The 15,832-nt window shown below is 30.5% G+C and overlaps 3 protein-coding genes and 1 long non-coding RNA gene across 4 annotated transcripts; 3 read left to right on the top strand and 1 right to left on the bottom strand.

Annotated features, from left to right (window-relative positions):
• Positions 1-514: 514 nt before the first annotated feature.
• On the bottom strand, positions 515-1,117 carry LOC111036275. Its single transcript, XM_022318261.1, has one exon. The coding sequence runs from the start codon at positions 1,115-1,117 to the stop codon at positions 515-517; it is 603 nt and encodes a 200-aa protein (XP_022173953.1).
• A 2,458-nt stretch (positions 1,118-3,575) lies between these two features.
• On the top strand, positions 3,576-6,269 carry LOC111036283. Its single transcript, XR_002604755.1, has 2 exons — positions 3,576-4,434; positions 6,062-6,269. It is a non-coding gene; the product is annotated as an uncharacterized LOC111036283 (long non-coding RNA).
• Positions 6,270-12,419: 6,150 nt separating this feature from the next.
• On the top strand, positions 12,420-13,975 carry LOC111036282. Its single transcript, XM_022318275.1, has 3 exons — positions 12,420-12,506; positions 12,585-13,249; positions 13,324-13,975. The coding sequence occupies exons 1-3, from the start codon at positions 12,420-12,422 to the stop codon at positions 13,973-13,975; spliced, it is 1,404 nt and encodes a 467-aa protein (XP_022173967.1).
• Positions 13,976-14,531: 556 nt separating this feature from the next.
• Positions 14,532-15,803, top strand: LOC111036285. Its single transcript, XM_022318279.1, has 3 exons — positions 14,532-14,961; positions 15,021-15,179; positions 15,237-15,803. Exons 2-3 carry the CDS (start codon positions 15,021-15,023, stop codon positions 15,681-15,683), a joined length of 606 nt encoding a protein of 201 aa, XP_022173971.1. The 5' UTR covers positions 14,532-14,961; the 3' UTR covers positions 15,684-15,803.
• The last annotated feature ends 29 nt before the right edge of the window (positions 15,804-15,832 follow it).

Genomic DNA, 15,832 nt, shown 5'->3' with positions numbered 1-15,832 from the left:
CGAAGTGGTCCCAGACCTATAACATACAAAAATGTTAATATATAAATATTAAATACACGAATAACTATGTAACTATATTACCTCCTTTGCATGCGTGTATTCAGACTCCTTTATCTCTGACTCGGCCAACGTACTATAAAAGTCCCTCTTCCTCGGTAATCTCGTCTTCTCCAACTTGCCCCAACTGTCAATGTACTCGTAAAGGTGTACCCCCTTATGAGTTACAAGTAGCATTTCTTCCGTGGCAAAATGTTTAGCTGTCTCACGGAAGTTTTTAAATATTGGTGTAATCATGTTAGCAGTTAATTTCACTAAGCTTGTCGCCATAAACCTAAACATATCAATAAACCGAACTGTAAATTTATTACTCACATACTTTGAAAAAGATATGAATTTTCTTCACTGTTCGGTATAACGGTAATAGAGTTTGAGTCGAAACGAAGTTGGGAAATTATATAGTGGGAATCATAGTTTGACAGATTATGAAAAAATACCGGGACAAATGTAGGCTGCTTTAACGCCAAGTTACACTAAAGCACAGGGTTTGCCTAAATTTGCCCGATGGATGGTCATGATCTCTAACTTTATCGACCACCACTATATTGCACTTACATAGATTACACACTGTACACTCTTGATGTGTTTTTTCTTGTTCCTTGTTCTCTTTTATAGATTGAGGTAGATCGATACATATCGAGCCGCCTATCGGGGTATATTTATATACAGCCAGCAATAACCCATCGACAGTATGCAGCCTGAAACCGCTACCTCTACCACGATATAAATCCTCCTCAACTAACAACTTAATATACGCTCTCTCCAATATCTCGGTAATATTGCTCTCTGGAAAAATTTTGACCGCCGATGTTTTAAATGCCCTATTCTCCAGTGAATTGAGCACGCTTGGTAGGCTGTAGGTGGCCTCGAGATTCAAATTAAATTTTATAGCACCTTGTTGTACTCGTGTTTTTAATACATTTTTCAACTCGGGCATGAGTGAACGGAGAAACACGGAATAATTTTCGGTACTATTTAAATTTTTGGCGTAGTACCACACTATTGTTCTACTTCCCGATGACGAAATTTCCACAAGCCCAAGGGTCTTCACCATTTCCATCCTAGCTTTTTTAGGCCTAGCAGCCTACACGGTGTTGGCGGTAGAGACACGTTTACCAGAAGCCTCCGTAGTTGTATAAGAATTTTTAAAAATAAAAAAAAACCTCTAGTTAATATTATACCATATAAACCATTAGAAAATACTATTGGGTATTATAAATTTAGTTTACAAAGCCTAAAATAAAAATTCTGTGTACCGTTTATGACTTATAAGAATATTTAAAATAAAAACTAAGAATGGGACTTTTAAGAATATTTAATTCGTAACTATCTAATCTATCGATTAGATAAAGATATAATATTAGCCTTGACTATTAAACTAAAATTAATATAGCGAGAAATAATAAAAAAAACTTAATCATATACTTTTTTGTCATTATATAAAAATATTTTTCCAAAAATTGTATTTTTATAAGCATCTATAATATTAAAACAAATTTTACCTTTCTGCCATTTTCTGTTTAACATTTTTATTTTTATTTATTTGTATTAGCTTTCACTGCTTTCAGTTTAAGACTTATAGCTCCACAATTACATGTGTACATGCGGCAAAAGAAATTTCGATTTGTAAAGATAATAAACAAGATAGATTAATAATATAAACAGATATGTTCAACATTAAACAAACTATATGTAGCGTAATGTATAGAGCACTTATCAACTAGGTAGGTAACAATATTTTGAACAATAAACTAATAAACTATACAGAGTATTGAGAATTGACAACAATAACAATTTTATTATTCAGTTACCTACTACCTAGTAGCTATAGATTACACATATTATATGGATATTATATAGGTACAAGATAATTAAGATAAAAGCAATAGTATTTGATTATTTCATGTTCTCAAAAGTTAAGCAGTGTTCAAAATCCAACAAAAATAGTTATTGCCGATATTGATACCTACAAGACTATATTATTTTATCAGGTAAAATCTGGTAAATTCATGTACATAATTTAAATGCTTATTAATATTTAGTACTAGCCATTCGGTAATTGGAACACTGATTGTGCATGGTGCATGGTGCATGGTGCACCACATCATATTTTTCCTTTTACCTAATAATAATATGTGCCGGACTTTTCACCATGGACTTTTTAACCACAGACATTTTCACCCTCAGACATACCTACTATAGAAGTCTGAGATTTTGATGGATAGGTATTTTTTTTTACCGGGATATATTTATTAGGGCCACATAAACCTAGCGCCTAGATATTGTGTATAAACAATTTTTATTTTTTTGAGTTTTATCGTTGGCACATTTGCTTAACAAATCTGGATCCATTCTTTTTCTTTTTGAAGCCCCACTTTTAAAATTTCGTTTAGACATAATTAATAATTATCATCAAATATATTATTTAATAAATTAAAACACAATTAGCAAAAAGCCACTGTTACAATAGCCAATTGGAAAAGTAGAATAAAAATAATAACACGTCTTGATCAAATTTAAATAATAAAATAGGACATAGAGTGAGAAATAATAACAGGTAAATGATATTATTGTACTTGCTACTTTATAGTTTATACTGTTTATTTGTTGATGTAAGAGAAAATTATATTTCAGACATTCATATTAATACGCATTGTTTAAAAAAATCGAATTTATTACGATACAGAGTCACAGAGATATGTATATAAACGTAGATAGTAGATACGTCATACTTAGCTCTCACTATTCGAAAAATTAATTATTACTATGGTTGTTTATTTTCGTTATTCGAACATCGATTATATTTATTTATATTTACATTTTATACATTAATTAGTTTTAGCACAATAGTACATACAACAAAATACATAGGTATGTATTTATACGGGTATCTACGAGTTTATACTGAGGCCCCTAGGGGCCCTAATGGAGTATACAAATATTACAAATACACAGTAGGTAATACTGTACAGCCTCTCGGGCGCCGGCCAGTATTATAAAATTTACTTTCAAGTTATTATTGTTTCTTTTTTATTTTTTTGGATTTGGGCCTCTGAGTATAATATTAATGGGGGTCTACCGGGAAAATTCCGATCTCTCGATGGGCCTATCCGCCCATGGAAATCTCAAGTCAAAAGTCTGTGGTCTTAGTTTCTTACTTCGGACTTTTTGGTAGACTACCTATTATAAATTATAATGTTAACAATAATAATAGAGTTATGACGAGTGATAACATGCAAGACTGATAATATTATTATTAAACAGTAAATATAATATCAATAATTTATCTACGCATATTGTGGTAGGCTTATACCAGCTAATATTATAGTAGTTTCAAGTTTGTAGCTACATCTGCCTATATAGACAATATAAGAGTATTAGACAATTACAATAGTCAATAGTCAGCAGTTACAAAGTAAGTTGCTGTTATAGACTATAGTAGTTTGTTTTGGCGGCGTTCTGTCGTTGCGGCTGTTGACTGTTGTGCACTGTGCACTGTGCAGTCGTCACTCGTCAGTTGTAGTGTGAGTGTCGTTAAAGATAATAATATGTGGCATGTGCATGACGCATGTGTGATGTGTCATTATTTATATATATGTGGAGCGGAGCGACGTGTGTGTCTTCTTTGAAAAAAAAAATAGTCCGTACCTATTATTCATTTTTTTTTTGCTTCCTCTCCCTGCGACCTTGTACGCTCATATTATGTTGATTGTGGACTGTCGATGGTTATTCATTTCGTCGTAAATTATTCGTGACAAAGGCGTTTGTTTGACCGTCGTAAAAAGAATACATATAAATAATAAAATCAACATTTTTATCAGTCGTATTTTTGCCGATTCGGGAAATATAATAATTATTACTAAGTACTCTTCTTTATTCCTCGAATGTATTGACTGTTGAGTGTTCAGTCACGCATGTGCTCTATTGCGATCAAATGTATTAAATTTACTGCATCACTGTCTGGAAAATATTGTCATGGATTTCAATTACCTATTGGTGTGTGCGGTGTTATTGATTCCGATTAGCAGTGGTGTGTCATTTTATGAAGTTGATGATGTCTTTGAGTTGACTACCAAAGTGTTTGATTTCGTCAGCAAGTCATGGGAGGTTGCTGATAAGGTGGAAGAACGTTTGGGCAGTGAAAATACTCCACTCGTGTGGTTCACAAAAAAAAAAAACACAAGATTTTATCTTACTTTGGACATATCACTCACCTCGTGCAAATGACCCAAAAGGAAACAAACGACATCAGGACTATGACGTTGGTTAGTCTTAAAAGGTTGCAATCTATGTCTGATGCTGTTTTGAATGGAATGCAAATTAATGAACTTGTGGAGTCTGTTAGATAGATTGAAAATGATTTTAGTACTATGGAAGGTGTGTATTACTTATTTACCTATATTATTGCGTGAAATAAGAGTTCTGATCATAATATTTCTGGATACAAATTTAATTGTTCTTACTTAATAAAAAATCACAAGAGTAATGGGAGATGTAGGTTGTTATTTTTTTTTATAACCCCTTTAAGTACCAAATAGAAAGTATTTTATTGGTTTTGGTTCCTTTCCGATTTAATTACTATGGTCTTGACAGTTTACGTTCAATAATAATATTGATCATTATTTTTAAATCAAAATTATGTACAAGGTAATTTTTTACACATACTCACCTCACTTGTATGGTTAAATTATTAAAAATTCTAATATTTTCAAACACTTAGATTTTTCATAAGGATTATTATGATTATTTTGTGGCCATATCAATTTTGATTTTTCAAATGAGAACCTACATCTTTTAGTGTAAATTTTGAATCAGTCATCATACAATTTTTCTGAAAATGTTAACGTCTTATTATAGACATTTTAATGAAAAGTTTCTGAGTTATATTACACAAATACTAAGGATAATTTAGTCTATAGGAATTCCATACTTTATAATTATTGAGCTTGTATCCATTTACAATTTTTTTTAATGGACTATTATCCTAATTATTTAATGAAAAATAACTCAAAAACTTAATTTCAATTACAACATGTCAATATTTTCAGAAAAATAATCTGATTTACGATTTGTATGTACCTAGGTTCTCATTAGAAAAATCAACGTTGATATTGCCACAAGATCCTCTATATGTTGTGAAAAATCTAAAAGTTTGAAAATATCTTTAATTACATTAAAAAATTCTAAAAATTACAGTTTAAAAATATTATTCATTATTTAAACACAAAACTGGAGAGAGCATGTTTAAAACATTGCCTTGTTTATAGGTTCATAATATTTTTCTATTGATAAATTCATATGGAACCTAGGTATACAAAATACAATTTGTGACACTGCTTTATAGGTGTAACTGTAAAATTGCCTTGAAATTGTAAACTTTAAAATAATACAAACAATTATTATCAGGTAGGTAAATAGTAATTCAAATTGTTTAAATATTACTCCAGATCTAATTTATTGGATTTCAATAATTTTGTTAAGATTTGTATGTTTTGTATTGATGCATATAAAATATATGCAAATTACAATACTATCCTCTATTGGGTAGTCTATTGTACTATATGTTAAAGCTTTATAAATATTTATTGTTTTCCCGTGTTTTATAATTGCTATGGCAACCACAAAATACTTAAATAATAATTAAAAAAACAAAATAAAAGAGAAGAATATTGAAAAGAACTCTTAGTAAAGTATCAACTATAATATAATCTACAAAATGTTTATGGGTTCTGATAAATTATTATTTCTAAATTACTTATTACAATAACAAGGTTTGCTTGTACGAGATTTAAATAAGTGTTGTTTTATCCTGTTTATCTATAACTTGATATGTAGATACACTTCTCATTTATTTATTGTACAAATTATATCTGTATAGCTTTTAATAGCAATGATGTTATTTTTTTAATACTAAATTTAAAAACAATTTATTAGGTACATTTAAAAATGTAATTCAGGTTTAGCCCTCTTCAGTTTACTGTGTTTTTATATTATGTTTATTTAGAGTATAAATATGAAGAAAAAGATTAGAACTAAAAAAATGTAAATCCTGCATATACATCTTATACATTAGAGAAATTTGCTGATGCAATGTTGACATATTCTGCTGGATCTCTTCATAAGCAGTTGGCAAAAATTCACTCTTTCATTGTTCCGGAATGGGAGGGATTCAAATTTCATACACATGGCGGTAATTTCAATATTTTAAGACATACTATGGTAAGTAATGATTCAATTTGTTAACTAATTTTTAACAAGATTAGCTTTAATTGTACCTACCTGTAGAGACACCAAAGTCCATGTTTGTTAACTTTATTATGAGCACGTGTATTATGATTATGAGTACCTCTATGTGTATTAGGCAGTAAGCTACCCTTATATTAAATAATTAAGATATAGAGGCCACAAAGTTTTGAAACTGTCCAACCACATTTTCAAAACTTTGGTGCTACAGCCTACTGATACATAATTTATCTATAATTCTTATTTATTACCATTGTGTGATTTATAAAAATTTATAGTATACTTTATTTTTATAGAATTATTTTGAAAAAATAAATATTTATAACCTTTGTAAATGGATTAAAAAACAACATTAAACTTGATACAATATTGAATACATATTTTTTTTATATAAAATTGGTAGTTTGTGTTAGGACATTATGGTTAATAAATACAGTAGTTTTGTAGTACATTATTTATGTGGGTTTTAAAAATGTACATTGCTAAAGGAAGTATGAAAATTATTTTCTAGTGGAATAGTTATAAGGTAACCCAACTGAATAGTTGGTTAATAATATTGTTATTGCTATAGTAAATATTTAAATTGGCTATGAAATATGAATTATGATTACCCAGATATTATTTATTTTGTAATACCTACATTAATACGTTGTAAGTTTATCAGTGAAATAATTAATTTTTATTGAAATTCATTATTTTATAATATAAAAATGTATAATGCTGTTTACACCGGTGTACTGTATTAGTATACAATTATGATTTGTAGATTATAACAAAATCTAATTACAGCATAATTTGCCATTAGTCATTACTCATTACCATCGCCCTTCACTGATATCTGGATTTATGATATTCGTTTATAATTTTAGAAATTACAAAAACTAAATTACAATCACATCCTACTATTGACCAGAAGTTTTTTTAATTAAAATCTTACATTTACTTTTATTATCATAATAATATGTTTGTTAGCTTAAATTACATTAGCGAATTTACTCGCTGCTTGTCAGCGAACCATGTCGTGAGTGTTTATTCTGAATAGCGACTAGTCCGATTACACTTGATGTATTATTATTATGACTTCCTTTTGTATAAAACTTGATTGCTCGGTCAGTTGCGATGACCTGCTACTGACTAATTACTAGACACCACAAAATATGACATGTAGTAGTTAATGCTAGTCGCTGGGCTTTAGTTGTTAGCTCATAAAGTGATTTTTCTGGTCATGTCGATAACACAACTCGATATCTCTTTCTAGAGAGTATATAAGAGCCAGAAAGTAACGACAAAAGTAGAATTGTCATGAACTTAATTCGCATGCGAGCAGCGAGTGTTCAGCGTTCAACACTCGACGACTTGGCCGATTGCATTGCGGTACTGAGATTTATCAGCAGCGATGCAGTGTGAATGTGATGAGACGCGAGTACGAGTATATTTTCCCTATGTGATTCACACTTAATACGAATTAAAGGGCTTAAGGCTTTAAATATTAGTTATGATCAATTTAATAAATATAAGTAAAGACAATACCTGATAATTCAACAACTCCTTCCGCCGTTCATTCTCCTAGGTGACTTCAACAGTCATAACCAAATATGGGGCTGCATTACTACAAACACAAGAGGGAAAATAATCGAATCGGTCATAGATTCTGAAAACATAATTACTCTGAACAACGGTAAACCCACTCATTTTGGAACAGCATCCGGTACACAATCAGCTCTTGACGTAACATTCACAATACCTTCTTTTGCCCCTCACCTTACATGGGATACCTTTTCTCGTGCATATGGAAGCGACCACTTGCCCATAATCACGAAATTAACGTACAGAAATACAGAAGACATTCAAGTAGGCAAACCAAAATGGAAACTAAACACTGCTGATTGGAATCTATTCACATCCCTCTTAGAACAAAAGATAAATTCAACTGAACTTGAAAAACCAAAAATAAATAATTTAAATGAAGATACACAACATTTCACAAATGTTATACTTGAAATAGCGAACCTAACAATAGGACAATCTATATTCTCAGGAAAAAAGACTCCAGTTCCATAGTGGAACTCTCAATGTAATGAATCTATAAAATCAAAGAAGACTGCCTTCAACAAATTTAAACTCACAAAATCCTAAGCTGATTTCATAGAATCAACCGACCGATGAATTCAACAAGGTAATGTTTAGTATCAAAAATGCTCAAGAAGAGACTTTATCACATGGTAAATCTCTTCTCTCGTCCCAGAATAAAGAATTCGGTAAGTTAAAATCGAGCGTTGACCAGTTATTTTCTGTAATTAGTGAATTGCGGTTTGAAAACAAACTTCTTCGTGAAGATCTAGCTTCTCTAAAAAATCGTGCTACTAATCTTGAATCACATCATTCAATCAATTAAACCACATTAGATAGACTGTGATACTATGCCTCAACTCTTGCATGAGCTAACTGAACGGGGCTAATGTTCATATAGTCTTATTGTACACGGACTTCCTGAATCTACGGCTTCTTTAGCAAATACCAGAATAGCTGATGATTTAAAAAGGCTATCGGATACTGCCCGACTATTAACGTTATCTCTCCCCCCAGAGGTTAAATTATTTAGGCTTGGTGTTGGAGGAAGCATTAAAGTGAGGCCGTTAAAAGTCATTTTTCCTTCTAAAGAGTTTGCTTCTACTTTTATTAATGAGTTCATTGTTTATAAGCGTAATGCTAGATCTCATTCTATTCCTATTGCTGTTGTACGTGATCGTACTCTATTGGAAAGAAAACATATACGTCGTGTTTATACTGAACTTGATGAACGTAAAAAGAATGGTGAATCCAATATTATGGTCAAATACAGGAATGGGATACCTTCTATTGCTCCAGTTACTAATAGATCTGTTTCCAAGACTAATACTACCTCATCTGTTGTCACGAAAAGTAACTGACTAGTCGAATTTCCATTTATTTCAACTGACTGCCAACACTCATGTCTTAACGTCGACCTCTTATGCTACATGTGTCGCCAAGCTTCTTCCACTATTGATTACTGTTTTGAATTTATTAATAAGCATAAACATAATAAATGTGTTGCAAATATTCCTCCTGTTAATACTCAATCTACTCTTACTGGTTACTACCAAAATTGCCGTGGTCTACGAACCAAATTATCAACCCTTAAATGTAATGTAGCCAGTAATAATTTTGTATTTATAATCTTAACTGAAACTTGGCTTAATCCGGATATTTATGATCCTGAATTAGGTTTTGATAATTATATTATTTATAGATGTGACAAAAATAGCTTAACCAGTTCTTGTTCAAGATTTGGTGAAGTACTTATTGCAATACACATTGATTTCCCCTCAAAAATTATTCCTATTAGCTGTAACAATATTGAAGACCTGTTTATTAGCTTTAGTATTAACAATGAACTTTTTATAGTTGTTGGTTTTTATTTTCCTCCCAATTCTCCTGATATATCCTATGCAAATTATACTGGTACAGTTGAAGAGTTGGTTAACTCGTTCATAAGCGTGCGCAGACCTTATTGGCAGGGGGGGCAAATTTTTTTCACTATCATGTCAAAATATTTTTTAGGAGAAGATATAAATAGGGTTACTTCATTAATATAAGTTATAACATGTATTCATCAATATCATCTGTATTACGTAATGTATTATATGTATTACATGTTTATGTACAAATATATGTTAATATTATAAAAACAAAATGTTCTAATAACTATAAAATACAGTTGTTGAGTTGTATGATTATTAAGAATTTAAATTTTATAGCACCATTCTTCTGTCGGAGGGAGTTAATATTTTAAATTGTTGAATCACATCATCAACATTTATATTATATGCCAATTTTTGTTCAATGAACATTGTTAATAGTCCATCTAGTCTCTCTTGTTGCATTGTACTACGTAACTTTGTTTTAACTAAACTTAATTTTGAAAATGTTCGTTCACATGAACAACTGGTAACTGGAATAGTAACAAAAGTTTTTAAAGTTTTGAATATATTATTAAAAATAGTTTCTCTTCCACTGCCAATTTCTGTTAGCCAGCTTATCCATGTGTCACATTTTTTTTTATCACTTTTAGGTAGATTGTTTGTGTGTTTAAGTAGATTCACTTCACTTTTTAACACTTCAGCTTCCAGGTTAAAAGTTTTTGTTAATATGGTGATATCATTATCATCAACATTCAATTCTAATAAATTGCCAACACTTTTTATCATATCCAAAGTTTCTTGGCTAAACCTAATATTAATACCATTAATCATTTCATCTAATGTTACGTTATAAACTGTAATCCTCATTTCTTCTGCCTTAGTATCAATGAAATGTTGTGTATTAGAATAAATATCAACTTTTTTTGAAACTTTCCTTTTCTTTACCAATGGAATCACAATTTCATTGACTTCGCATACTTTTTCAACTTTTTTATAAATATTATTAAAAACAGATTCAGAATTTCTCATCGTTTCAAGAGACTTCTTTAATGACTCAACTAGTTCTATTGCAGTTAGTAAATTAATATCTGATGTTTGTAAAAATGCACTAACTTTTAATATAGAACATAGTATAGCATTTCTAATGCAAATACAAATTGTTATATTTTTACAAAATTAGAAAAATAGTAAAACATAATAAAAAAAAGAAAAGATTTCCATAAAGCAATCAAGCAAAAGCATACAATAACTAAACTACATCACAAATTAATTTAAAATGCTACCTCTTTACCTACTTGCTAATATGTAGTGGAAGTAGGTACCTATATTTTACTAGTAAAAATGTTATACCGCAGTGTTGTTAGACAAATTATATTTACATATTACTTAGGTATATTAGAAAAAAATAAAAGTTTATTACCTTTTTAGATTGAAATTGTATACATTACACGTTTACACAAACTTTATGTTAGAAACCATGAACATAATTATTTATAACATAAAACACAAACAGCCAACACAAAACACTGATTAGAAACAGAATTTTTAAGTATGAAATAAATACATACCTAATGACTTGTAAATAATTATTTCTGATGTACTTCCCTCTTGCATTGAGTCATCTGGGTCATTTATATTTGTACAAGAAGTAGTTTCATTATCATAATGACAAATTGGTTTGTCTGGAATACAAGTAATTTATTAAAATAGATCTATAGGCTATCATTTGTACTTTTACATTGGCATGTATATCAATCTAAAGTGAATAACAATTGTTCCGTAAGCAAACAACAAATTTAACACTTAATTATTGATAAAAATACAAGACTGTTATATAATTAATGATTAATGAATGGTTGTATCTTGTATACCTAATTGAATGAGGAAATCGCATTTAAATAAAATATATAACAGTTGATTGTAAACTAAAATCTTAATATCATATATCAAAGAAATAAATGGTAAATCTATACCTAAGCAAATAGTCAAATAAAACTTTGAGTTTCTACTTACTTTCTTCACATTTTTTAGTAATAGCTTTTGGTTTGAAAAATTCAAACAATGTATTCTGCTTGTTTTGAGCCATTTAGTAGAAACGAATACAAATACAATTTTAATACAAAAAAAGTAAAATAGATTCGTCAAGCATAAATAAGCAAACATAAAAGTATAAAACTAAAATTAAGTATACAAATTTGTCCAATCAATGTTCAGTCGATACTCGATGGCATAGACAAAAAATCAAAACTCAATAGTCACCAAACGCCAATAATCAATATTAATATTTTCATTTGCGCTTATCGGCTATCGACATAATCTGTATATTCTGTTTTATAATTGTAACCACGGATATTGATAACAACATTGGAACAAATATTTTTTGGAACAAATGTTTTGTGGAACAAAAGGTAGCGACCCATTATAAAGAACTCTTTAAAATCATGGTTTATAACATATAACTTGTCAGTCGGTATCATTGGTAACTATAATTCTGAACTGATAATTTTTCCCATATCACAGATTCGTGGTAAATTGTTATCGTATTTATAATTTATATCAGTCACAAACTCTCGAACACGATTACGCAAGTGGTAAGTAATATTTATTTGCAAAAAAGTTCGGCCCGCAGGGGGGGGGGGCAGTTGCCCACCCTGCCCCCCCCCATTGCGCACGCCTATGAACTCGTTTGTAAATGCAAACTTTATCCTCCGTGGAGACTTTAATCTACCTAACATTTATTGGTCCAATGACAGTCATGGTCTAGTATATTCTAAAATTTCTCCTCCAGGTCCCTTTGTTGAATGTGTCCCTGAAACCTTTGCATTTCTAAATTTTTTTCAGGTCAACAATGTTTTTAATACTCATGGTTCTTTGTTAGATTTAATTTTTGTTAATAGTAATCATATACAAATTAATTCTGTTTCTGATCCATTGGTTCCAGAAGATAAATATCACCCATCACTGTCTATTGACATTATTTTAACTTCTAATCTACCTTCATATAATACATCTAAATCATTTTATAATTTTCACAAAGCTGATTACTCACGTATCAAAGAATTTTTAAGCTCTTTTAATTGGAGTGAAACTTTTCTTAATCTTGATGCTAACTTAGCTATGTCTACTTTTTATGATGCTTTACATTTTTCTATTCTGAAATGGGTTCCTCATGTTAATTACACTAAGTCTAATTTTCCTTCTTGGTTTTCCAAGGACCTAATTGATTTAGTTTTCTTAAAGAGAAGAGCCCATGCAATCTTTAAGTCTTCTCGTAACCCTCTCAACTATCGTGAATTTTCTTTGCTCCGTGCTAAGTATAAACTAATGTCAAAAAACTGTTATAAAAAGTTTATTGAACGTACTGAATCACAACTCTGTGCTAATCCCAAAGTATTTTGGAAATTTATAAAGAAAAATAAATCAAGCAATGACATACCTAAAACAGTTCATTTTAATGATATAACTAGCTCTAATGATAAAGAAGTTTCAGATTTGTTCGCTAAGCAGTTTGTTCTGTTTACACTGAACACAGTGTTAATCATAATTCAACTATCCCACATTTATTCTATGATTTACCTAGAAATTGCTTTTTTGAATTATCTTTGATTGAGTCAGGTTTATCTAAATTGAGTGGTGACAAGTCAATTGGTCCTGATGGACTTTCTGGTGAATTTTCGTATATGTTAAAATCAGTATTATCCTACCCATTGTCACTTTTGTTTCGTAAATCCTTAGATGAAGGAATATATCCTGATATTTTAAAACTTAGCACTGTAAAACCTATTTATAAATCGGGTGATAAGTCGAATGTTGCCAACTATCGTCCAATCTCATTATTAGGACATATAGCTAAATTATTTGACTCTTTAGTCTTAAACTCAATTAGTCCTGCTGTTAATTCAATCCTAATCGATGAACAACACGGTTTCCGTCCTGGCCGGTCAACTAACACTTGTAACATTGTGTTTTCTAGTTATGTATTTGATGCATTTAACAATCGTTCACAGGTTGATGTTATATATATGGATTTTTCCAAAGCTTTTGATCGAGTTGATCATACATTACTAATTGAGGTTTTGCTTAATTCTAGGTTTGGTGAACCATTGTTGTCTTGGTTTCAGTCGTATCTTCGAGATCGTAAGCAAATTGTTGATGTTCATGGTAGTAAGTCTGTTATAATTGATGCAACTTCTGGTGTTCCTCAAGGAGGAATTAATTCAAGGAGTCTTTAACTGCATAATGGATTTCCAATCATGTAAGAATATTTTATATTATATATTATATTATATTATGGTATGGTATGATACATTTTTTTTATTCAGTCAATGAAATATTACATATCGTTTTAAAAAAATCGTTGGAAGAGAAATTAGAAGCAACATGTGTTGTAAATTGCACTATATTGAACCTGTGCAAGCAATGCAGGATAAAAAAGGGTAACTTTTGCAACAATTATCATTTAGTTAATAGTGGTTTGAAATTATAAGGCGTAAATTTGGTAAATATGATATAATGTAGATATAATGTAGATGATATTGCAACATATTCAGGGTTTGAATTCGAAGTGTTATTACGCAAGCTGTACGAGAAAGTGTACAGGATTATTTGCGATAATGGGCATGATTTCTGGAAGAAGAAAATTACTATAAAAAGCATAATGCATAACAAGGTGACTAATTGGAATAATTTAATTTATATGATATTAGAATTAAAATGTGAAGAAAATAATATTAATATTACAATAAATAAGTATGATTTACCTATAAAAACAAATAAAATTGTCGACAAAAATGTATTTTTAGATTCCTTAGGTATACATTACGATTATGACAAATTAACTATTCTAGAAAATCATCGCAATATCAATTTTGGATCAAGTACAGCTGAAATTTGGTAGAATATTTTCCATCCATTTCTAATAATTGTTAAAACTAATATTATTGCATCTCATCATCTTGTTTATTTATTATACATTTTTAGAAAAACAACATTCAGTAGGAATATATATAAATTTACCCCCGCTAACTGTGACACACACATTCATGCGTACAACGTACAGCTACTCTCACGACCCGCAACATATATTTTACCCACACACGGTACACCACAGTCTATTATTAGTTTGTTAAATATATACGTTTCTTATTTACCATTTTGTGTAAACCTACAAGATTTGCTTTTTTTTTCTTCAACTGTAAAGATCATCATCGATAATAACGTGAGTATTTTACATTTTTCATAAATTATTTAAGAATTACATATAAATCAAATTTTTAGATGTCAAATAATTCATCAGCTAGTACATCGATGTATGGAGGAGATGAGTATCATAGACGCTTGGCCGGATCACCTTTGGGAGATAGTCCAAATTCGGATCTTCAGTCTCCAGTTTTCCTTCAACTCAACGTACATAATTTTATCGGATATGATGAGATGGTGAGTTTATAATTTTAAAAATAAAATAAAATTTGTATTATTATTATTATTATTTAGGCTCAATCTGGTGATAGTGGGTATTCAAGCAAACAGGACACGCAAGTGGAAAATCAAGTTTGGTATAGAGTATTTTCATCACCTTCACCACGACTTTCACAGATGGAGAATTGGGCACGATCTTTGTCTCCTGTTTTTCTGGAAGAAGCTTCACCCGATATGTTCCAGTCACCAACACCGAGAGCATGCTCACTGAGGGTGAGAAACGACCTTTTTCCGGCCATCGATTCTCAATCAACAGTTTCGCCTATCATGTTAGACCTTTCTACTCGACATTCTGGAGAGCAGCCGTCGGAAATGGATTGGAGTGATTACGGAAATGAAGTAGAGTTGAACCGTCATATGGATGCATATGAAGATGATGAAGAGCTTAACCGTCATATGGATACGTATGAATGTTGTGTAACGATTTACAGATTACTGACGCGTCATTTATGTCGCGCTTGATGAATTTGCTTAGGTAGACAGAACACAGGAACGTAGAGTACGATAATATAAATCACTGGCATAGCCACCCAGTCGAGTTCGAATCGTGAAATAGAGACAACAGTCATCTCTACATTTTTAAGTTACATAATTAATTTGATTTACTATAG

The sequence above is a fragment of the Myzus persicae genome, unplaced genomic scaffold (genome assembly GCF_001856785.1).
Source record: "Myzus persicae strain clone G006 unplaced genomic scaffold, MPER_G0061.0, whole genome shotgun sequence".
Taxonomy (NCBI): Eukaryota; Metazoa; Arthropoda; class Insecta; order Hemiptera; family Aphididae; genus Myzus; species Myzus persicae.
Note: the sequence above shows the minus strand (reverse complement) of the source record. Positions and strands in the feature narration are given on the sequence as shown.